Source organism: Colletotrichum jinshuiense, chromosome 2 (genome assembly GCF_051148585.1).
Source record: "Colletotrichum jinshuiense chromosome 2, complete sequence".
NCBI lineage: Eukaryota > Fungi > Ascomycota > Sordariomycetes > Glomerellales > Glomerellaceae > Colletotrichum > Colletotrichum jinshuiense.
Window position 1 is genome coordinate 3,078,007 of NC_139309.1, and position 23,495 is coordinate 3,101,501.

General features: G+C 54.0%; 8 protein-coding genes across 8 annotated transcripts; 4 read left to right on the forward strand and 4 right to left on the reverse strand.

The window, feature by feature from the left end:
• Window positions 1-129: 129 nt before the first annotated feature.
• EsH8_II_000839 (SNAP receptor PEP12) lies at window positions 130-990 on the reverse strand (the record flags this gene model as incomplete). Its single annotated transcript, XM_083264137.1, has 2 exons — window positions 130-651; window positions 706-990. The coding sequence occupies 2 exons, from the start codon at window positions 988-990 to the stop codon at window positions 130-132; spliced, it is 807 nt and encodes a 268-aa protein (XP_083121459.1).
• Window positions 991-1,430: 440 nt separating this feature from the next.
• Window positions 1,431-3,440, forward strand: EsH8_II_000840 (nucleoporin protein Ndc1-Nup; the record flags this gene model as incomplete). The annotated part of the gene is made up of 3 exons (XM_083264138.1): window positions 1,431-1,569; window positions 1,624-2,450; window positions 2,502-3,440. 3 exons carry the CDS (start codon window positions 1,431-1,433, stop codon window positions 3,438-3,440), a joined length of 1,905 nt encoding a protein of 634 aa, XP_083121460.1.
• A 904-nt stretch (window positions 3,441-4,344) lies between these two features.
• EsH8_II_000841 (uncharacterized protein) lies at window positions 4,345-5,679 on the forward strand (the record flags this gene model as incomplete). Its single annotated transcript, XM_083264139.1, has 1 exon — window positions 4,345-5,679. One exon carries the CDS (start codon window positions 4,345-4,347, stop codon window positions 5,677-5,679), a length of 1,335 nt encoding a protein of 444 aa, XP_083121461.1.
• An 829-nt stretch (window positions 5,680-6,508) lies between these two features.
• On the reverse strand, window positions 6,509-6,779 carry EsH8_II_000842 (uncharacterized protein; the record flags this gene model as incomplete). Its single annotated transcript, XM_083264140.1, has 2 exons — window positions 6,509-6,677; window positions 6,745-6,779. 2 exons carry the CDS (start codon window positions 6,777-6,779, stop codon window positions 6,509-6,511), a joined length of 204 nt encoding a protein of 67 aa, XP_083121462.1.
• A 3,530-nt stretch (window positions 6,780-10,309) lies between these two features.
• On the reverse strand, window positions 10,310-11,900 carry EsH8_II_000843 (class I SAM-dependent methyltransferase; the record flags this gene model as incomplete). Its single annotated transcript, XM_083264141.1, has 11 exons — window positions 10,310-10,364; window positions 10,426-10,845; window positions 10,908-11,045; window positions 11,101-11,138; window positions 11,201-11,223; window positions 11,285-11,407; window positions 11,465-11,483; window positions 11,543-11,565; window positions 11,621-11,711; window positions 11,771-11,812; window positions 11,868-11,900. 11 exons carry the CDS (start codon window positions 11,898-11,900, stop codon window positions 10,310-10,312), a joined length of 1,005 nt encoding a protein of 334 aa, XP_083121463.1.
• Window positions 11,901-13,202: 1,302 nt separating this feature from the next.
• On the forward strand, window positions 13,203-15,269 carry EsH8_II_000844 (HET domain-containing protein; the record flags this gene model as incomplete). Its single annotated transcript, XM_083264142.1, has 1 exon — window positions 13,203-15,269. The coding sequence occupies one exon, from the start codon at window positions 13,203-13,205 to the stop codon at window positions 15,267-15,269; it is 2,067 nt and encodes a 688-aa protein (XP_083121464.1).
• A 1,992-nt stretch (window positions 15,270-17,261) lies between these two features.
• Window positions 17,262-18,125, forward strand: EsH8_II_000845 (uncharacterized protein; the record flags this gene model as incomplete). The annotated part of the gene is made up of 1 exon (XM_083264143.1): window positions 17,262-18,125. The coding sequence occupies one exon, from the start codon at window positions 17,262-17,264 to the stop codon at window positions 18,123-18,125; it is 864 nt and encodes a 287-aa protein (XP_083121465.1).
• Window positions 18,126-19,129: 1,004 nt separating this feature from the next.
• On the reverse strand, window positions 19,130-21,105 carry EsH8_II_000846 (HSF-type DNA-binding-domain-containing protein; the record flags this gene model as incomplete). The annotated part of the gene is made up of 5 exons (XM_083264144.1): window positions 19,130-19,950; window positions 20,007-20,426; window positions 20,483-20,550; window positions 20,600-20,698; window positions 20,753-21,105. 5 exons carry the CDS (start codon window positions 21,103-21,105, stop codon window positions 19,130-19,132), a joined length of 1,761 nt encoding a protein of 586 aa, XP_083121466.1.
• Between the last annotated feature and the right edge of the window lie 2,390 nt (window positions 21,106-23,495).

A 23,495-nucleotide genomic window follows, 5' to 3' on the forward strand; every position in this document is an offset into this window, starting at 1 on the left:
GAATATCATCTCGAAATTATGTCCTTGGCTATGAGGAAGCCTTGATGTACAATAACAGCGACACGCCCCCGAAACGCCAGTGTAGTAATAGCAATCGAACAGAAAAAAAACCCAATACCCTATGCCATGCTAGTCCAGAACAATCGCAAGAATGATGATGGTCAGAATGACTGCAAGAATCAGCATGAGGCAGCAGCCCTTGTTGCGGGCCGCTTTCTGGTGCCTCGCCGCCTGTCGGAGCTCGACCTGGGCGCCGCGGGTATCGTCGCGCACGTCTTCTACGTTGTCCGCGATCGATGTGAGCTGCTCGCCCTGTTCAGACACAATCTGCGCCACCTGTCTGAACAAGACGTTGAGATCACCGACACCTGCTTCGATATTCCGAATCTCCTCCTCACGCTCGATGATGAGCGCTTCCTGGAAGTCCACCTCGTCCTGGGACGCTAAGCGGCTAACCTCCTGTTGTTGCTGGAGCTCGAGGCGCTCCTCGGTGTCCGCCGAGGCATCTGCTCCCTCGCCTTCATGCGCCGCGCGTGCCGCTGTGACGGATGCCCGTTGCTTTTCAAGCGCCTTTCTCTGGATGTCTTGGAAATCCTGCAGGACGTTCTGGAAGTCTGTGGATATTCTGGACTGGTCGTACTTTTGTTGTTTCTAAGCACCGGGTTAGTATGGGATCGTGCGCCGAGCAAGACATCCAGCACAAACCGTCAGTTCATCCCAGGTCTGCAGCTTCTTGACCCCATCTCCGATGTCCTTGCACAGGTCCCGCGTCTTCTCAAGATGATCGTGGACTCGTTCCCTAACACGGGGTGTGTCACGCTTTGTTCCGAGGATATTAACGTCGGTGGTAAGCTGCTGGATGTTGCGCCGCAGGTTGAAGATCTTGTTTGTCAACTGGGACTGGAGTTGCTTGAACTCTGGGTCATCGCTGTAGTTGCCTTGGCGACCTGATCGGCCGGCTTCGAGCGACGATAGCTGATCGTAGGACATAGTGACGATGGCAAATACAAAAAATCACGAGGAAATAGTATCAAAGGAACGGCGCCGTGTCGTTTCGAGGATGATTCACTTTGGCCGGCAAGGAAGACTTGAGATGTCTGGGGATGGTAGACTCGTAATGGACGCCAGGAACTGGCGGCATGTCGTCGTGGGCTGTGGCTGCACACTACGTAAGGTGCCGGGTGGCGCCCAATCATATGCCGTTCGCAATTGTGGTGCCTGATTGTCTTATCTTCACGTGATATATGTGGCTCAGTTCGGATTCGTGGGTGGGTCCTGGGTGCTCAGGCAGCTCAATCCGTAGCTGTAGTGTTGTTGCACCGGAGATTTTCACATTATTTACTTCCAGATCCCGGCTACAGCACAAGTCCAAGTGCAGCCTCGCCAACTTCGCCCAAAACACACGGTCTTACTGACCATGCGCTTTCAGCATGGCACCGGCAACAGTCAGAAGGGCTCCTTATAAGGACTTTCTGCAGCCTGCGCTGCATAGGCGATTTTCTTCCACGGCGACCATCCTGCTAGCCGTCTCTTATTTCCAGGCCATCCTGCTTTCGGGCTGGAGCTCCTGTGAGTACTTGTCCGCGATGCGAGCTTGCGAAGCTCCCTGCTGACCTTCCATAGATTTCTGGTCCTGGTTCCCCATTGGCCCCGCAGGCATCCGAACACTTTTCCTTTTCACCTGCGGCCTGTCGATCATCGTCTTGCGAATTGCCCAGTACCACGTCGGCGCCCGCGCCTCCAATTCGACCTTCCACGCGTTCGCCAAGTTCTTCTTCAGCGTCCCTACCCTCGAGACGTTCCTGTTCTACGGCTTCTCGAGCGCGCTGTTCAGCCATGTCTACTTGTGGGCGATGCCGCAGAGCGCAAACTTGGGCTGGGTCACAAACTACAGCGGGGATCGCACCAGGGTGAACGAGAGAACGCTGTTCTTCTTCTGTTACATGGCCGTTAGCGCTGCTGTGCAGGCGGTGTTTCACTTTTACCACGACGAAGACAAGCTCGTAATCGACGTCTCGAGATCCGAGGGAGGCGGTGTCAAGGTTTCTGGGGATGCTGCGTCATCGCTGAACAAAGTCTTGGGCGAAGTGCCCGCGATTCTCATCCAATCCAGCGTCAGGAGTATCAGCGTCATTTTTGTCGCCGGTTTTCTCTACTTTATGTTCCTGCGATCTTTTGCTTGGGGGTGGGCGTTGTTTTTCTTGCGGCCCTTCTACAACCTTCCCAGAACGAACATGCTACCTCCCAGTTGGCCCGGTGACATTTATTTGATGTACCGTTGCTTCCTGGCTGGTTTCCTTCTCTCCATCGTTTGGAAGACGGCCAACCATGCGTTCTCAACCTTTATGGTTAAGGAGCCGCTGAAGAACGGAAAGCCGCTCACGAGCGAATCAAAAGATCCAAACGGCAGCCTTCTTAACGGACTGAAGAGCAAGAAGGCCCCAGTTCGCGTGAGTTTCTTCTTATTGATACTCCCCCTGTGTTCAAGCTAACAAGTGCAGTGTTTTTCTCTTTGGGAATTGGCTTACATCGCTCGGAACGATGGTGCAAGACGCAAGGCCATTTACGAGGACATTGATCGTAAGGACGGTCCAATGTGGTCTCAGATATTTGTCCATTGCCTCGATGCCGTCAAGAGCATTGAGAAGCGAATTGACGAATATGGAAAGCCCGTGGTTGCGCCAGTTGCGCCTGTCCAACCCGAAGAAGTGCGAGCTCGCTCTTCAGCACCCCTGAAGGAAGATCCGATTTTCCAGAGTAGGCCTGCCAACAAGACCATGCGTGGCGAGATGGAAAAGGCTCTTACCCAAGTCGGACGACACCCAGGCCAATCCCCGGTGTCGCAGCTGAGCCCCATGGCGAAGAAGACTCTCCGAGGAGCCCGTGATAAGGTTTTGAGCAAGGAGCAGCAAGAGGCTCTGTCATCTCCTCAGCTAAAGAGCCAAGTCCAGACGTGGGCTCTGAAGGTGATTAGCAACGAGTACATCGGTTGGATTTTCCGCCAAGACATCCGGAACCGCCTCACCGCCATCATCCTCGGGACACCGTATTCGGAGCTGAGCCAATACGTCAACGCTGCTGACGTACTCAGCTTGTTGTCTGTCCACAGTCTGACTGAAGATAAGTTCGGATACGTCCACAAGGACATTCCCACCATCATACGCACATTCACCGCTATCATCACCAAAATCGAGGCGTTCAAGGACAACTTCCCGGTGCACTGGACCGACGTTGAACGGAACAGGGATACCCCGGAGGTTGATGCAGTGATTGCAGCCTTGAAGACGGGCTTGGCCCAGGTGATTGCGGAGTTTGAACCCTACAGCGGCGACTTGAGGTTGACTCGCACGGATATCAGACTGGCCAAGGAGGCCGCAGCCCGACTGCCTCCTGTGACGGAGGATAAGGCACGGCTTCCGGAGATGCAGCAAGCCTTCTAGAGGTGGGCTCTGTCATATCTAAGATCGAATTGGGTATTCCTGTTCAGTCGGTGAGGGGCGTTTGGTGGGCAAAACAGGCACATGCATAACGGCATTACGACGTGTATCATAGAACAAAAGAAGTTAAACACAATGCTGATTGTATCGGAAGATACATGACCCAAAGGCTGTCACATGTAACTGAGGTGCACATGCCCACCACGTAAGCCCGTCCGCTTGGGTCAGTCGAGCGGAATGACGAGAGACGATTGGATGCTAGCGATTGGGCACTGTCGCAAAGTCTAAGACAGTGGGCGCTAGTCATGTTTCTCCCAGTCAACAGTAGAAAAATAGGCATTCATGCCGAGGATTCCTCCTCATCACTTTTCATTGTGAATAGTCTTTGAGGCCCTGGAATGTAAAAAGTTAGTGCCCGTTGCCGCTCCCCCCGCCGTCGCCGCTAAACTAAATTCCGGATTAGAGCCTGGAAAGCCTGAAAGTTACAAGGGCCCGCATGGAGGGGACCCCACCTGAGCTTTGTGGTAGGTGGCCCTGCCTAGTTCAGCGAAATAAAACGAAATGAAAGGCCCCAACCAGCCTCCCGCCTTCGCCTTCGCCCGATCTGTTCGTCGTCACCCTCACGCAACTACGCAACCTCCGCCCTTTTTTCCTTGTCCAACCTCCATTCGGTCTACCCAACTATGCCCTCTTTTCCTATGTAATGTTTATCTTCCCACTTTCTTCTTAGCTTCGCTACTGCTACGCTTCACACTACCTCGCATCGGCGCCTTCCACCCAGCCATGCTTTTCCAATCTGCGCCATTACCTCATGCACTGATCCGTCGGTCCATGATCCTTAACCCGAAAACTCGTCGCTTCCCGGGTTGGTGCACAACGCTGGGGAAATCCCTTTGAACCACCCCTGATGTTCTCTCCACGCGCCGTCTTCCGTTTCATATACGGCAGTTTCTACTTCGTCCTATGCTTCCTCCTCGCCATTCTCCTTCTCGTCACCCCCGGCGACACCATCTACCAGGCCTACTCGAACAACCAGCCATATAACATATGGATCATTGCCGCCGCACTGGTCCTTACCCTTTTGATCGTCTCCTTCATATACGCGACAAGGCTGTATCTCAACAAGACGATCCTCGCATCGATACCGAAACCATGGGTCCCCATCGAGAAGGGCGACGTGAAAAAGAAGGTTCACGAGATGATCACAGCCGATCTGAAGCGCAGCGCTGCCATCGCATACGATGCCAGACCGCGCGCCGAGACGAACATGCTGGGCAGCGATACTGAGGAAGTGTTCGCAGAAAAGCAGCACTCCGGGGGCAGCGCGGCGAGGAAGCGGTTCCAACTTCCGAGTCTGAAAAAGCCGGCAACAACAGAAAAAGAAACGGGAATTGCGCTGCCACCCAGACGGCCCGTCTGGGGCGAAATCGAACACTACGGATGGTCGTCCCCGAATTCGCTGGACTTGCCGGACCTACAGTACAGCACCGTCCTCTCCGAGCTGCCGAACCTCATCGAGGCGAAAGCTCTCACGCTGGCCCCTTCCGATCCTACCTCTGCCGCCCGCACACCGCTGCTCGATCCCGACGCCGTAGCTCTGCTGCAGCGACCCGTCCCCATGGGCCTGCGCGACTACCTTGGCCACCTAGCTGAGCTGGGTGTCATCTCGCTTAATGCGACGACCGCAAACTTCATATCCACTTACGAATACGCGCGTTTCTCGACGCGGCCGATATCGAATGCTCGTTTCCGCGAGTTAATGCACTTGTTTGCCGGAATACTCCGCGGCATGCGACCTCTGGATTCCGCGGTTCTTGAGCCCATGGACGGGCCCAGCGAGGGCTCCGAGAGCGATATCGACAACGATGCGCCCATGGCCACAAACCCTACCACGCCACGCAGCTTATCTCGCTCCGCAACTCAGAGCACGCAGGGCTCTTACATCAGGAGGGCACCGACAACGGATGCACGAAACTCTTCTGCCAATACATGGCTCCAGTACCGCACTGCGCCAGCAACACCGAGGGGCACACTGGCTGGTGCGATTTCGAGATCATCGAGTCTGAACAGCTTTTCCCAGACTCGGCCGGCATACGGACCCAGTCAGTCGACGTCAAGCGCCAGTTTGAGGTCGAGGGCGTCGGGAAGCTCTGCCTCGGGCTCCGTCATCCGTTTGGCGACCCGGACGGACTCGAGCGACCTGCCCTACATACTCACGCTGCGGGAAACCAGAACCAGATGAGCTTTAGCACCACGAAGTATTTACGATTGAATGACTATCGGCACTGCATGATATCCAGGAGTTTGGGAGTAAGGCCAGATTATTTTGTTGTATTATCTAATGTTAATCACACTTTTACCGTGCTTTTGCAAGTCCCACCGTCTTGATGTTCCCTGAGCTGGTTGGCCAATGAAACGCCTGCATGCTTTTGTCTTGCTTGTGACTTGTCCTGCGCCTTGATCTGATGTTTTGATAAAGCAATTGGAAAATCGCATACGCCCTTGCGCCGTTGTGAGAGGCGCATTTTGTCAAGGGTTCCTCGCCAATGGCAAGCCGCCGTCGTGGTGGTGGCTTCTGGCTTCAGCCAAGTCTGAGCCTCGAGCCAAAATAATCTCCGAGGGAGAGGGGGCGAACACGTGGCTCGTGAGGTTCCCGAATGAAGGAAGAAAAGAGCTATGGTTGAAGAAACACAGAAACAAAGAGACGGGCTGAGTATAATGAGGCAATGGGGAAAAAAGGTGCAAGGGAGGGTGATTAGATGGGTTCAGATCGGTTGCCTTGCTGCTGCTGCGCAAGGCAAATCGCACCTAGTCGCAGAGTAACGGGGGTCTGCAGCCAATCATGCCGTGTGATCGTCTTTGGCAACCACCCCCCACCCCGCATTGTTTCCGACTAAGTACCGAGTTGTCGCATGCCCAAGCAGCTCCAGCTTTGCATAAGCACCATTCTGCAGGCAAGCCAACTCGTTATCGGTAGGTGGTCGAGGCGCCCGTTCCGACCCCGACACCATTTTAAAGTTCTCCACTTGTTCCGTGGACCCGGGTCCGGAACTAACAACACGGGATCGACGTTACACCGGTCGGCCCGTGTGGGGCGGCTGGTCGCCCGAGGACGTGGTTTGGGGAAGGTTGAACAGTGGCTTGGGTCCGTCCTTGTCCTTCAAGAAGGACTGGATGCGCTCTTCTTGACGTCGCTTGGCGGCCATGATTTCTGCGGCGGTCTGCTGAACTGGTTCCTCACTAAAGGATGTTAGCCAACGATGCACTCTGACAAGGTGGGAATACGATTGTGTCAGGGACGACGTACCCATTGACGATGGTCTGGTTCGAGATTGTATCCATCCTGGTTATGGTGATGATGATGGTGATGCCGTGTCTAACTTTCCGAGGTAGATGACGAGAAGACTGCGTGCTCGGTATAGGTGCCAAGGCGAAGTAGGAAGACGGCCTTTTTTTCTTGGTCTATGAGAGCAAGGCCAAGGGCTCAATGCATACTCTTGAGTACTTCCCAGGCGTATTATCATTGCAGGTGCGACGGGGTATCATTAATTATATATGGAGTGCTGCTTTGCTGGAGTATTGATATTTTAACGTCCAAGATAGATAAATGCTGGTTGTTACGATGCCGCCCCTGGAGCGGACTATGCATGCGGACCAGTTCATGGACGGTTTTTGGTTGCCTTGAATGTTACCGAGCAGAGCCTCGACTGGGCCGCGCACCAAAAACCATGCTGGGTAGTAGATTTTTTGGGGGTTTCTCCTGTTCCCTCACCTTACCCACATTTCCATCCCATCCTTCCCCTGCAGCATTGTCTTTTCTCTCATTCATTTTACATCCGCACTGGGAGTTTTTTAGATGGACCCCCACGGTACCAAATATTTCCCGACCAAACGGCTACACAAGTTCGACTAGAGGTTTCCTGAAATGGGCCACCATCTCGAATCCCACCAATTCGTACAAGGACACTACAGAAAACGGATCTGCGGCATGGCATCATGGTATACCAAGTGTCAGTTTCTTCTCTGCGGTACTGAGTAGTCTTATGCGCCATGCATCGCCGGCGAGTGGCATGCCCTCTTTTTACCCGTGGTCGTTTTTATTCCCGCCACTTTGGATTGATGGTGTTCTAATGGCCCGGCCCCTATAGCTCGAAGCTGGCCACGCGGCACAGCGTTGGGGGTGAGCTGTTGCGAAGTTGAAACCAGATCTTCATCATTGGGTACCACATTGTATCCCCCCAACACCCAAATATTTACTCGCACACAGAGGTCATGGCTAAGTGATGCATATTCCCCCTTCGGTGTACCCTAGTAGAGACACAGACGACGCACCGACCGGAACATCAAGCGATAAAACATCAGATGCGAAAGCTTTCAATGTGGAGAATACATCATTTACTGGGAGAACTAAAAGAGAAACATACCGCTTCTATATTCACAGCTTCTTGGGATATTATATCAAGAAATGGTGCAATCCTGCGTGCTGCCACTCTTATCAATCAACCTTTGAGGTGTTTTTGGCATTGCGTAACCCAGAAACATCGGCACATTGCATTCAACTCTCGGTCCCATCCAACTCTCCTACAGTCTACCCAAAAGTACTGATCTTTCGTACTCGAGGCGGAGTTATGGGCTCCACAAGACGTTAGCAAGTGCCTCCACTGTATCCGCAGTTTCGAGCTTGGTATGGCCGGGTCGTTCTATAGTTCAGTTGAAGTGAAGCCGGGCCGTCGTCCGCCGACTCACATCGGCCCACGCTTCTTTCTGGATTTGAATTTATTCTAGCTATATAAGCTTCAATATGTTATCGGTATGTTATTAGCTCTTGTAAGCTTCCTTGACTCTGCCATAATGAGATCATGTGTGCAGCTATGCAGCTGTGTGGTGCAATGCAGGAGGTAAAGCAAGCCGGCTTAATCTTCTACCTAATAACAGTAAGCAAGACGAATTTTGTCAGTGACGAATAGCAATCATATCCGTTGACAATGGATATGTTCGAGATTGAGTCTTTTATGTTAGACGGGAGCAGATTGGCCCAGATATACAGGGCGAAGAAATTTAAATTCGAAGAAGGCAGTGCGGCGTAACAGATATTTTACTGAGAGTAGGGGCTCTGGAAAGCGGCACAAGTAGAGGATTGTTGAAAAGACAAGTATGCAAGTCCGGTTGCTTGTACAGATTGTCAGCTAGAAGACTGATGCTGGTGTTCAACATCACTTCGCCTGTGATTGGGTTGCCTCACATTTTGGCCGCACACCAAAAGACGATGTTAAAAAAATACCAATTCGCGTGCTAAAGTACGGCCAAATGGTCCTAGGCAGCTCAATTTTTGGCCTTGGCTACAACAGTTTTCAACCTTTGCAGCCATTTTGGCATGGCAGCAGTTGACGGAGGCGGAATCCTGTCGCAACAAAAGCCAGTACCATATTCATACGCCCAGTGAAATGATACGTTAATTCTGAAGTCCTTCAGTAGCATTAGCTTGGACCGTAATTAATGATACAAAGCATCCCGGGGAGGAGCTGATCAGCCTGGGTACATCGTAATGACCATTCTTGTGAGAGTGTGACTCAAGGGTTGTCATAAGAAGCCAAATCTCTTCGTGGCGGGCTTTTTCGACATGATTCTCACATAATTTGAATATCACAGCGAGTTAATCTCCTCAGAGAGTGGTGATTTGAGCCAACGGAGCAGAAACTAGAAAACACTGGGAAAATAAGACACAGGTAGATACGGAAGATCATATCATACCTAGTATTTTCGATATATTCAAACCTCCACTTCATTTGCTAAGTATTGATAACCGGAGCTCTCAATATCCTACTGGTGAACGATCAAGTAACGAGTGCTGCGATGAAACCGGGGACTTCGAAATTCCGGGCATCAGGTGACGGTTTGTTTTGCAAAGTAGTTCAGCCCACCCAACTGACAAATGCTGCATGAAAGAGCCTTGGGTGAAGACATGATTTCATCCTTTCTATTGGTTGTTATTGCAAAAAATTCCCGCCCGACGCCCGTCAGTGAGCAATGGTTCTGCGGGATTGGCTTTAAACGCCAGAACTCAGCTGAGGCGACCAGGCCTCGCGCCCTCGCGCCCGTACCTCATGCACGCATGCATCTACAACGGGCAATGAAAATTTGCACTTTGGGTTGATTTGACTCTGCCAGACTGCATTAGTATCATACTGCGGTAATATCCATGAGCCTGTGCCTAGTACCTGACACGTTGTCTCTTAGAGACTTCTAGGACGAAGGTTTCCTGCTGTACAGCGCTGATTAGTTTCTGCCAATTGTACGACCAAGTTGATTTCATGCGGGCGGACAGTTGGAGGCTGCATATCCAACGGGCGTTGCGACAGAGTACAGGAATCGAAGCTCATGTGGTTCAGTTGCGGCATAGAATACCCAGTCAAATCGTCGGATCATAACATGGAAGTGGGACTTGACGTAAAGAGTTCGCCCCTCAAAGGTTCTGCTATACAAAACTTATCGTTATAGGTCTCGTGTCTACATGATCTATCACTCCCACTCCGTGTGTACGTCATCTGTTTTGGACTCTCGGGGTCATCTTAGCCACTTTTGTCAGCACTTGCATATTATTTTACCTCGAAGAATGCGTAGATGATAGTGGGGTTTAAAACAAAGTGTAGCAGTGTCTTGTTTGATTGGATGCCGCAATTCCCAACTCAAAATACCCTGTGCAAGACGTGGTGCGCGTGAATGAAGTCCATCGATGAACTAAGCAAACTGTTGGTAAAGCGAGGCTTATATTGATTCATGATCCAGCTATCCTTAATTTCATACAAGCCCGGAGTAAGATTAGGCAAAGAAAACATGTGAGGAGAAGTGATATAACATAGTAGCCATGCCCTTTAGGAAGTGCTCTCTTCTTCCTTCTTCTCAGGCTTCCGCCCCCAAGCAGCATATCTAAAGAGTAAGTCAGTCAAACACTTTCCAATCTAGCAAGGGGTTGGCGGTTTGCACCCACACGTTATAGTAGCCATGCACTTTCTGGCTTTTAAACTCCTCCCTCACCTCGGCGCAGAACACCAATGCCTCCTCTTTAGTCCAGCCAAGCACCCGGGTAAACAGGGCAAGCGAGAACGCCTCGAGGCCCGCCAAAGTGGCCGCTCGGGACCAGGTGCCCAATTCTTTGTGCTTGGAGTTATTCTCCGGCCAGGGGCTGATAGGCCACCTCTCTACTCTCTCCTGTACGTCCTCGAAACCGGCATCCTCAAGCATTTTCTTGAACTTTGGAGCGACGGTGACTGGTTGTCCGACTATTTCCGTGGTTTCAATCAGTAGTTGCGTCCATTTCAAAACCTGAGAGCCATCCGTGGTACCGTCGTCGGATAATACTGGAAACATATTGTCGTGGATTTCAATGTATCCGCCTGGTTCCAGGTTTCTTCAATCGAGTGTCAGTGGCTGAAACGTAAATCCAAGATATTTGAAGAGACATCGACTCACTCGAAGGCTTGGCCAATGGTATCGGGCCAACTTCTGAAACTTCCAATCATGGACCTAATGAAGACGAAATCGAAGGGTTCTGACCATGTCCACTCCTTTTCAAGATCGTCGACCTCGAAGTGACAGTTGGGAGGAATGCTGATAGGTTTGGTTAATGGTAAATCATGCTGGCTCAGCCTTTGGAACCACTTACAAACCGGGCTGAATAGGGCTCAGATCTACGCCAAGGACCTGCAGATGAAACCATTAGGATAGCTTAGGAAATGAAAACTGGGATAGAAGAGTGGGCTTACGGTTGATTCAGGATGAGCGTCCGCTGTGGCAAAGTCAGCGTTGTACAAGGCTTTTGTTTGTGGGCAACCTGGTCTCCTACTTACCAAAATCCAAAGCCCAGATACCTGTTCCGGTACCGCAATCCAGGACTCGTTTTGCGCCGTTCTTCTTAGGACAGTGGCATAGTTCTCCGTCCCATGTAAGCGTCCACAAGTGATGGGTGAGATCTACAGTGAATGGTCAGCGCGAAGACTCTTGTTCGAATACCAACAATTGACTCATACCCAGACGGTCCTGCTCGCCCTAGATGGCAGATGAATTCGTTAGGGAACTCCTGAATACATGTGCTGATTGGACTGTACCTCGTCATTGGGGAGATAGTATTCTATTTTCAATGCTGTCAATAACAAGGTCACCAGGTCATGTTACGGAACACCTACTTCCGTCACTAAGTTTGTGATAAGTTCGTCCGTTCTCCCTTCGGTAGTCCACGATACTCGATCTCAAGGAAGCTAGCGAATCGTCGAACGACTACTGGATGTCAGCAGGAAATAGCAAAGAGTGACGATACATGTTTGAGAATAACTTACGCTACCACCCAGAGATGAAGCATCACTGTCAATTTGTGGATCCTGCCATGGGTGTTAACTCAGAGACTTGAGGTTTAAGCGAAGTTGTGACCCGTACGTTGACCTGAGGTTGCACCGTGTTCTCAGCCATGTTGTCCTTGCGACCAATAGGGATTTCCGGAGTGTCAGGTTACAAGAAGATATAAGTGAATTGACAAGAAAAGAACAAAGTGAGGGGGAAAGAACGGGGGTTATATGTTGTTTTGTGGCCGTTGGAACTGAACACGCACGCCCCTCGTTTGCTTCACCAAGCCCGCAGGCGCCCAGCAACCCCACTTGTTGGTTCTTCGAGTTGCGCATTTTCACAACTTGATTGGGCTGATCCGCCCTCGTCAAATACCACCTGCATATATAGGCATGACGGGCCGGCCTTTTGGCTGTTTAGGGCCGCAACACTATCGGGGAGGAGCGGATTTGGAGCCGAGGCCAAGGGGGCCCATGCATAGCAGCGCTGAAGGAGTATTGGTGCTATGTATTGTCAACTTCCATTGACGCTGTAGCCTCGGAAAGTAAAAGATACGGCAGTATCACTGCGACTCCCTCCAGATATATCATGGCCTTTCGATGCCCCATGATGATGGGTCATTTGTTACGAAAAGGCAGTGGTGCTTTGTTAAGTTTTGTAGCTATTCCCAGTGCCCTTCTGCCCTTCTTGTCGTATGAAGGTCACGGGATCACGTGTAAGATGATTGATAGTCTCAAATTTGACTACACAGCGCCAGTTCTTATGTGCAGGAGCTGGCGGTTTTATACGCGAACTTCCGTCGTTCTTCTTCCAAGTGATTTCTGTTGCTGACGGAATTATACGTTCCCCTTTGGCTGGATGAAAGTCTGTGAAGGGACGAGGCAGCCAGCTGCGGTTTAAGCCGGCACCTTTCCCTCTATACTGATTCGACCTGTTTAAGAAAATCGACCGTATGGTTAATGGGCTGGTATGGGTTGTTTCGCAAGAAAAATCCCCGCTCCTATCTAGATCTCACGCAGTTTGGTTGTTGCCAGGTTAGATAGGCAGCCAGGGTTAGTCAAAGTCACTTATAGCATAATTACTTGCTGCTAGCATCAAACCGCGCAGGATAACCCACTTGCCTCTTGCGGGCCCTTATCACCGTAGAGGTTAGTTCTAGAACGTGATGTGTTGTTGGAAGTAACGCCTGCAATTAAGTTTCGGGCAACTCCAGGATGCCCCTGGTAGCAGGCAGTGGGGTGGTCTCGGGCGATGCCGCCAACGGCCCGTTCAGTCCATGGGATGACCCCACATCAGTTGCTTATCTTATCTGCAAATGGCCTCGTGGGCTGCATGCACGGAAGCTTCACCAGACGCAACCCGGACACAACCCTGCTTAATCCAGGTGTCTTTTCAAGGCCTTGAGGAAGATTCCTGCAAGAGCCGAGGATGGGCGTCGGAGCGAACCCGCCGCAGGTTTACGAGCCTCTCGACCCGGCAAAGTCGGAAATTAGAGTGCTAGAGTATGTCAGCTTCTCCGGCCGGCCGTCGCTGAGGCTCAGTGCCGTGTCTCTCGACGACAACCCGGCCTTCACGGCGCTCTCGTATGTGTGGGGCGATGCTTCCGTCACCGAGCCCATCACGTTGAACGGCCACGAGTTCCAGGCGACCAGGAACCTGTTCAACGCCCTCCAGCACCTGCAAGACCACTGGACTGACGCCTTCCCGGGCCGTCACCCCCAGACTTTCAGGATTTGGATCGACGCCCTTTGCATAAACCAGCAAGACTTCGCAGAGCGTAATCAGCAGGTGCAGCTGATGCGTCGGATCTACTCGACTGCGGAGTTTGTGTTTTCCTGGCTTGGCCCGGGGGGTGAGGAGACCAGTCTTGCCTTTGATACCATCAGACTGGTTGACCAAGAGGTGGATAAAGTAGCTGGAAGCGGTCAAATAAACGCGGTCGAACCGTATCGTCTGATCAGTTGGATGGAGCACTGGTTACCGCTCGCCCGGGCGGATATGGAGCCGGCGAATGGCTGGCATTCCAACCAGGCGTGGAAGAGCATCTACACGCTTTTCAAAGTATCGTACTGGTGGCGCGTCTGGGTGGTTCAAGTGGTCGTTCTTGCGCGCAATTTCATTCTATTGGCCGGACAGTACTCCCTCGGCTGGCCCGCTCTGTTCAGCATGTGCGGCTGGGTAAGGAGGATACAAGAGATTCGGGGTCAGATAGAGCAGCCTCCCTGGATGGCCGAATCCGTCTGGCTCAGCATCACGTCGTCAGACAGGGTGCTGTGGCACAACCCTAAACGTATAATGGAGGCGAAGCACCTTCAGATGCGACCGGAACTTCTGGACGCAGACGAGTGGGAGCAATGGGGCTGGCAGGTGATGAGCTGGTCTCATACTTTGTCCGCCACGAACCCCAAGGACAGTCTATATGGACTGCTGGGGCTCACCAACATCCCACTCGTCCCCGACTACAGCCCAGAAGTGTCGGTTGCGTCGGTCTACGTCGACTACTTTAGCAAGTGGCTCTCATATTGGAAGAGAACTGGAAGAGGCAAGGAGCTCGCACTCCTCCCCATGGCCGGTCTCCACATGGCTATGGGCAAAGATCACTCTCACGCCATTCCAGACTTCCCGACCTGGGTGCCAAACTATCCAAATGCATGGGACGAGTCCAACCAAAAGTTTGAACCATTCTCAGGAGAAGCTGACAGGGGCGTCTTCGAACCAGGTGTGCCGGATGCTCTCATTGCAGCGGGCAACCGCCTAGTGGTTTCCGGCATTCGGATCGGCGAGGTTACAGATAATCTTCCGAGTCCAACGCTATTTGACACCGAGCACCGGCTACTCAAGCTCATCAAACAACTCAGCACAGAAACACCTTCGTACTCAACAGGGATGACGGCACAAGAGGCCATCTTCAACGCTGTGTTCGAGTCCGGGGCCCGGGGCGAGTCAGACATTATTCGCAATCCATACGCGCGGGACGAGATTGCTCTCGCCTTCGTCTACTACTTCGTTTACACTGACCGCGAGTTCGCCCTCGAGCCTCTCGGGCGGCGCGTGTTTGAGCTTCTTGGCTTGGACGGCAGCGGTGACGAGGCCTTCAACCGCAGCTTTTCGGAGCGCTTCTTGTCGGGGCGCGTGATCGAGGGGCCATGGCTGACGCGGCTGACGGAGTGGAATGTGGATGACGGACCGTCATCCGAGGCCCACGACCGGGTGAAGATCGGGATCTCCGACTGGGATTGGCGTGACCGCGGGATGTTGAAGATTGGGCGAGGCGACGACGGATATCTTGGTGTTTCTCGGCGAGAGATGGCAAAAGCCGGAGACATCGTGTGCGTGCTGAAGGGATCCCCGGTGCCGGTCGTCCTGAGGAAAACGGAAACGGAGGGGAGCTGGAGCCTGGTGGGCACATGCTGGGTCGGCGGGATGATGGAGGGCGAGGCGAAGGCGAAGCTGAATGCCGGATTCGCGAAGGTGGAAAGGTTCGAGATTCGTTGAGCGGCGTCATTTCGGGCTGAAGATACTAGCAGGGTTTCAAGACGTAATAGCGCGCCCGCTGCAATAGACTTGAAGGTTAGTTCCGTGATCAAGTTTTCGAGGTAGGACAACGCAGTCAAGAAGCCAAGCACTCGCGCGCGCACACACGCACACAGACGTACACACGCACCACCGAATATGATGCAGGTATCCACCCAAGGACGGGAGCTAGTCGAGCAAAGTAGTGTACCACATCGTCGGGTCGATGTGGTCAAAGTCGCACCCGCAACTCGCCTAGATGCGCACACGCTCGCTTGCATCCACCACCTAACGAGACCCCCCCATCGTCGTCAAAGTAAACTGTGAACAACACATTTATGCCCAAAAATAAAAGTAAAAAGCTAAAAAGTTCGGTTCTTATTCCACGAAGAGTGGGCAGAGGAACCTATGAAAACCGCAGGAGACTTTTACCAGCCTCAGGTGTAACGATACTGCGGTTTTACGACCGGCAGTGAGGCTCGAACTCACTACCCGTGGGAACGGAGCTTCCAGTTAAACAAGTCACTCTTTCAAGTGCCTGGTTGCCCCGTTCGGCCACGGATATTTGTTGGTGATTTGAGTGCGTTTTTTTAGGGACATAAAGGTATGATCGGTCACTTGATATGGAGGAAGTTGCTGGTGGTGGCGGTAGCTGCCGTTCGCGAGCTCACCTTCCCTCCTTAGCAGTCCAGGGAGGGCTGTAGTGAAGCCTTATTCATACATTATCTACCGAGATCGTCTATAAAGACATCGACCCACAAATTAAATCCATATCATAAATACAAGTGTTCTCAGTCTGTATCTGCGAATTGGAATTGCCTGAGGTGTTATACATGAGACAGTCTCCGCGCCCAACATGTTTTTGCTCCAAGTCTTCAAGTGAGACCGAGTACTCGGCGTATCACCTCCGACGCTGTACGGGCAGACACCAAATGTCGTTTTGGCACTGGGTGTGGATTTAATCCGTTCGTTACTCAAGGCTGGAGACCGCCACTTGGATTTTCAAACGGTTGTCGTGTTTTTCGTGGAGAGGTTCGTTAACGCGATACCGCGTATAGGTACAGGAGTTACACATCCCTCCCAGAACCGTACAGTACAGTCTTGCAATATACTGTTGCAGTCTCTTGAAGTGGGAAGACGAACTTTGATGAACGAGTTCATCCGTGTGTATCTCTCTTCCTGTTATCTTCTCAATCACCAGTTGTAATCATCCTAGTTCCATTGACACTCCATGAACGCATCTAACCCCATGTCCAATGCAGTACATCATAACCCTCAGACTGTTGACACTAATATTAATAAAATCCAGGGCACAAGCCACCCGTAACCCCGCATAACCCAGCCGACCATTTCCCCAAAAGAAAATCCTTTAATCCTCATCGTCAATGACCATAAAATACCCAGCTCCGTCCCGGACCACCCCCGTACTCGGGCCGGACCCGGGGCAGCAGGGGGTGCCTTCCGACCGAAACGCACCCTGGCGCCCGCTCGCTGTCGCCAAAAAAATCGATCCTTCCAAAGTCAGCTGTGGAGAAGGTTGCACCGCGCCGCCGGGGGGGGGGGAGGGGAGACAACCACCCTCCGCGCAGCGGGCGCCCGCGCGACCACACCCCCTGGTCCCCTACGATCTACGCAAGTGGCTTCGGAGGCGATGCCGAGAACGCTAAGATAACCACAGGGGGGGAACGGCGGCGCGATAAGACACCCCCCCACACCCACCCCCGGGAGCACGAGCCACACCCATCCCCCAAAAAATTTGGTCGGCCCTCCCAGAGCTGATGCGCTTCCATTCGCATTCTCGCCGTCGATCGCCAAAAAAAAAAAAACCCGTAACCTCACCACCCCCGGACCGAGCTCGTCGCAAGGAAAACCTCCGCAAGAGAAATTGCAGGCACCACCGAGTCGCTGCCCGTCTATCGTACATACGACCCGCCATACAATAAGCACTCGCAAATCAAACAAGATCCCGCCGCAATGGCGCCCACCCCGACCTCCGCGGCGGCGCCCAAACTCCCCGCCTCGGCGGACTTCAACGCCCTCTACAACCGCATCTCCCTCGCCTCGGCGAAGCAGGCGACCTTCCTCACCTCGATGCGCGCGAAGTACCCCTCGCTGGCCCGCCGGTCCCCGGCCACCCCCACGACGACCGCCGCCGCCAGCACCAACGGCACCTTCTCCTCCCTCACGAAACCCGGCGCCGAGGCGCCGCAACCGACAGCCCCGCCCTCCTCCTCCTCGCAAACTCCCCGCCAGGCGCAGGACGACGCCGACCTCCGCTTCGAGAACCCCAATACGGGCCTCGGCTACGCGGCCCCCAAGTCCGAGCAGGCCACTGCCGCCGCGACCCGGGACCTGAGCCGCCGCCTCCTGGGCAAGCGCGGCCGCGGCGACGACAGGGGCGTCGCCGTGCAGAAGCGCAGGGTCCAGGAGGACGAGAGCGAGGAGGAGGAGGGCAGGACCGGGCTGGGCAGGAAGAAGAAGAAGGTCCGCCAGGCAAGCCCCCAGGCCGAGGTAGCAGTGGAGGCGCAAGGAGAAGGCGAGGGCCAGGGGGCGCCGGACGTCGAGATGAGCGAGGACGGGGCCGCGCAGCCTGACGACGCCCCGAAGACGGCCGACGAGCCTGAAGCCGGCGGGAACGATGCCCAGGCCGACGTCGAGCAGGGGGACGCGGCCCCTAGCCCGGCCGAAGGCCCAGCGACGCCACTGGACCCCGCCGAGGCCGATACCCGACCCGAGACAGGCGAGGCCAAGAAGAAGAAGAAAAAGAAGAACAGGAACAAGAAGAAGAAGGCGAGCGGGGGCGGGGACGGAGAGGCTGGGGAGGTGGCCGCGGCATAGTTGACCGAGGGGGGAGCTAGATTTGCCGAAGGCAGGGCGTAGATCAACATTCATCGCGGCTCCCTTGTCCCGAGGAGCCGGGACTTTCATCTCACACACGACGTCCATAATTCATCCCTTGCCAGCAATATTATGCGCCGTTCTGAAGCCAGTTGGCAGTGCGCAATCCGCACGATGCCTGTCATACAGGGATATTAACATGAAATACGATCTGCTGACATTGCTTGCCGTGTTGCGCTGCTCATACTAGCTTTGGCCAAGGTCCCCTGAGGCATCCGCCACGGGGCCATATCGTAAGCCACACATGGTTGGCGGTCCTATCAGAGTGTCGTACTAATCAGACACGAGTATGCTTCAAATCACCCTCATTCCTCCCGCATCCAAAATGCAATTATCACCAACGCGATTACACCCCCCATATGGACAATTCCGTACAAATTCCGACAAATCCCGCCGCCAAGTGCCCGTTGGGTATCCCTCTTCCTGAGCTCCGACCGTAACAGACAGCCTCCATCCGAGAGGGAATAATGTGAAAAAGAAATTGCGATCCGCGCTGGGTCTGTTTCCTCGAAACGCCGTGGTGACGCTGAATTATTAGGGCTGGTCGTGTACAGTGTGTTTTGCTTCACGAAAGCCGTCCGTGGATGCAATGGAAATGCGTGTAGATCAATAAGGTTGTAGAACTTTTGGTTGTGTCGAGTATCCAGATGGCCCGTCTAGTGTGAGAGGGATTTGACCCGTGACAAGGTCGCATTATGTGGTGGCCGTTGCCTTCGTGTGCGCTTCGGGACTCGATCTTGGGATATTCGGTCGTGGAGAGGTATCCATCCGTGCAATCATATGCTCCCGCTCTAGCCAGGGGTCCCTCATTCCTCTATGCAAAATAGGAAAACATCCCCAGTAGTCATTGGATATGTATTACAGAAATGTACGGGCGCACCTCGGTGAGATGTGCCATGTGTTGAAAGGGAGGGAAGCGATCGCGAATGACCGGGGCGCTTGGCTTATTGCATCCGCTTGCGCTTCCGATCATCGTCGCCTCGTGGGTCCTCGTCTTCGTCATCCCTCTCGGCCGTGTCGGTCGGGTTAAGGATGTGAGCCATGCTGCCGCGGCGCGTAGGTGGCCCCGAGCTGTCTCTGATGGCCAGGTTCTTGTTGTCCCGGTTGGCAGAGTTCCACGACCAGTTGCCAAAGGTGTCACCGCCGCCGCCACCGTTGGAGAAAGGTACGCCAGGCGGGGTCGTAGGTCGCGACATGGGGCGTGCGTGGGACGCATTTTGCAACGAGTAGGTGGACAGCGACTCCCTGAGGCGCTGGTCTTCCGGGGCGGCTCGACTGGGCGACGAGGGCCATGGTCCCGAGGGAGGCCCAGACGGAGGGCCCGAAGAAGCAAACGGTGGTGGTGCAGCCGGCTGCCAGCCATGTGCGCGAATATCGGCAGACGTGTGACGTCTTGCCAGACTTCCAGGAGGCGGCTCAACTTGAGCCAAGGGATGCGGTCCAGGGGGAGGGGGGGGTGGCGCCCCTCGTAAGGGAGACGATGCCTGTGGCGCTGTGCCCGCTCCGATTGAGCCATATGGCCGCCGCGTGTTGATGGAAAGGTTAGATGGGACAGGAGGCCGGTAGAAATTCTGCCCCCTTGGCTGAGGGACCGCAAGATTCCCACCCCGTCTTGGGTCGTCTTGGGGTAGCTGCCGCGGCGAAACCGGCGCATTCTCAACGGTGGAAAAGTACGCCCTGCTGTTGGCGAATGGCGATTCTTGGGGATCGTCAATAGTTCGAAGCATATCCGCTTGGCGAGCCATCTCTCCCTGCAAGTTCAAGACTAATTATACCGTTAGCATCGAAGCCAAACGGAACCAGCTCCCATTCGAAACTCACCATCTCTGTGAACCGGGTGGTCAGGGCTTGGGACCAGGCTGAGGATCGTCCTCGACATTTCTTGATTGAATTGAAGAAGGCGCGACATCGTCTCCATCACCGCCTGCTGCTTGATGTGCATGTAGTGTGCGTTCTCTTCGCTTCTCTGCAGCCGCATGCTGAGGTCGTACAGAGTGTGCTCGAGCCCAGGCATGCGAGGATCAGAGCCGTCGCTGGGAGGTGGCATCGGCTCCGCGGGCGTTCCAGGCTGTGACGGGCTCGGCTTGGAATTGGGGTATTCCCGATGGACAAGAGCGTGACGGGAGGCCCTGCGCTTGATTTCACGGAGCCCAATGAGGTCGCCTCTCTTGAAATTGCCATTCCCATGCTTGAACTCCCACAGCGCAGTCTCGGGGTTCGTTGTGTGGAAGACGTCGCTTACTGTGTCCTTCAGTCAGTCCGTGTTGATCGGTGCCCAGAACAGATGTCAGTCCAACCTTTGTGAAACCCGTACATGTTCAACTGTCGAACGAAGGAGGAGATGTTGGTGTGCTTGAAGTATTGGCTGTCGAGTGTGAGCAGTTGCAACCCGGGTTGGACTCAATCCCACGTACGCAAGAACTTTGGAGAAATCGGCCGAAGGAGACATGACGAAGCTCTCGGCACTTGCTGACCACGATATCAGATGTTGTATGCTGGGATCCTCAAGCATGCTAGGCAACGTTAACCACATGTAGCACAGGGGATTGGATTGCACGGCTGCTTACCTGTACAGCTTGTGGATGAAGGCCGTCTGCACGATCTTGGGTTGGTGAACAGCAGCGGCCGCGGCCGCTGGGGCGGCAGGCATGGCGAGCGAGTTGTTCGCAGACTGGTCCGTAGGGGACGTGTTCTTGTGTCGATCGGACACGCCGTTGGCGTCCGCGTCGTTGTTTCTGCTGGAAGGCGAGGTGCTACTGGCGTTGTTGGAGGTAATCTCCATGGGCTCACCGGGAGACGGAGCAGACATTTGGATGGTCGGGGTCGGGGTCGAGATGGGTATGATTCGATTCGACGTCAGATTGGCATGGCCGTCGGCGGGCAGAGGAATTCTCAGCGGACTCTCAGTCACAGTAGCCATCCCCTCTAGAGGGTGCAAGGATGCTGGTCAGCTCTCGAGACACGGGCGCAAAGAATTGGGAGGGAATGCGGGTTGGAAGCGGCAGGAAGATGGAAGACAGAAACAGGGCGGCGGCGGCAGGCGTGGGAGCAGAGGTTTTGAGCAGGCGGTTGAGGGACTTGTCTCACCTCATGGCTTCGCGAAAAGAACAGGCGCGGCGAGTTCTGCAGTGATGCGCGAAGTAAAATGAACCGAACAGGATGCAGGCGTAAATGGAGGCCCAAGGGGTTCGTTGTGATGGGCAAGCGATGGCGAGTATATGCAGGTTTGCAGGGCGAGCTGGCGCAGGAGATTTCCCTCTTCCCAGGAAGAACGAATAGCGATGGCGATAGCGATGTTGATTGAAGCAGGCGGGCGGGAATGGGAGGACGGATTGGAGATTGGCGTGTCTGGCCGCCTTTCGGATTCGTCAGGTAAACGGCAGAGCAATTCTTTGCCCCGGTTGCTGGCAGGTTTGTATGTAGCCTCTGGGGATCGCCAAGCGGGCAGTTCAGCTGGAATGTGTCTGGACAAGTTCGGCAGTCCTCGTTCAAGGGTGGTGGCGAGTAGTCCAGGAAGAGCGACGTGGGATGCAAATGAGAGTTAAGAGCGTCGAATTTCTAGAGTTCGAAGAGAAGGAGAAGGGTTGTAGAAGGCCAGGGCGGCCGGAAATATGACGACGAATGGGGGACAAGGACGGGGGGACTGGGGGGGTGTGGTCTGCTGGCGAAGGTTTAAGTGGCTCGACTAGATCGATAGTAGGTGGGATCTGAGGAGGAATAGAAGGACGGGATTGGTGGCGGCAGCACTAGAGGAGAGTGCGAGGTGGTGTATCCAGTCAGCTTCTGGTCGCCCGGTCCAGCTGCGGCGCTGTGTCAGTAGCAGCAAGCAGCAGAAGCAGAAGCAGAAGCAGAAGCATGCGGGCAAGAGAGCGTAGGAGCGTAAGGGCGTGGTGAGGTGCAGCTCGGTGCAGAGCAGCAAAAAAAAAAGGAGAGCAAAAAAGGATGCTGCACTGGCCGAAAGTGGGAGAAGGGGACAGGAAGCTCGTTGATTGGGCTGAGGGGGAGGGGTGGGTGGGTGAGGGACGGGCTTGTATGGGGGGGGTACCACCTGGTTCACTTCACTGTGCAGAGACCTGACCCTACAGCGACATTCTTTTTTCTTCCTTTTAGGGGGGGAGAGCACAGGGCAGCAGCCGGCTGGAGGATGAAGGGGGGGGTGGGAGGGGGGGTGGCTGTTACTACCTACCCTGGACCCGCGCGCGCTGAAGGAGGAATATGGAACACACTGTGGAAGTGTGGGAGAGAGAGCCCCCCCGCCAGCTGAAATGGGAATGGCAGGTGGGAAGCAGTGGTCAAGGAGGGCCTACATTTGCTGGGGTCCCACGGCCGCATACGCCCCCTACAGGGTATTGGAGTGGACGTCAATGCTGGGGTTCCTGGTGGGTGAGAGAATCTGGAACGGGGTCAGGGAAACTGACTGGCGAGAGCTGCGCTGCCACTGCCAGCAGCTGCTTAGAGGTGTGATCTAGTCTGTACAACTCAGCCGCGGTGTAATTCGAGTACCAACCCAGTAGAGCAGGCCGGACAGCCACCGAACGCACGTTAGGAGAGATGGCGGCGCTACGATCCCGTACCGCTGGAGGTTAGAGTTTGGCCCGCCTGTCTGTGTCTGCATCTGTGTGTGTGTCTCTCTCTGTATAGTAATCAAAAAAATGGGCGTTGAAAGCGCCATGTCACCAAGATTAGACAAAATACTATGTGCAACTGTCGGATACCCCTGACGGAAACTCCCGCCAGGAACGGGCAGTTTGGCTGGCCAAAGCGTGTTCCCTCCGTGTGCCAGGTGCCCACGGATCGTGGCCCTGATATGACTTTAGCCCGTATCAAAAGGCGAGTTGTCTAGTCTGTTTACAGACACATATTTTGAAAATGAACATGAGGTAATGACAATGATGTAGTTGTATGTATGCATTTTTTTTTCTTTCTTTCTTAAACTAGCCTCCCCAACTGCCAGCCATATCTACACCATGCCTTTGCATGTGCCTTTCGGCTTTGAAAGGGCACAAAGGACTTCAGCCGCACGCCACAATTGTGCATCGAAAGAGTTGCCTCAAGGCAAGCGAGTTACCTCCTTTGATGGATGGCGATGGGGACGGGCCCGGTTCGTCGTCATACCGACTGGTCTGCACCGGGGCCAAAGCTACCTACCTATCTTCGGGGCGATGCATACAGTGATATCGGACATCTGCTCTCAACCGACCCCCACCGTTCTAACGTCCTGGCCACTGGCCCTGCCAACCCGATTCCGGTATACGGGTTTCACGGCCCGTTGCTCTTTTTGTCGGAGTGTAATAACAGTGCCTGCAAGAC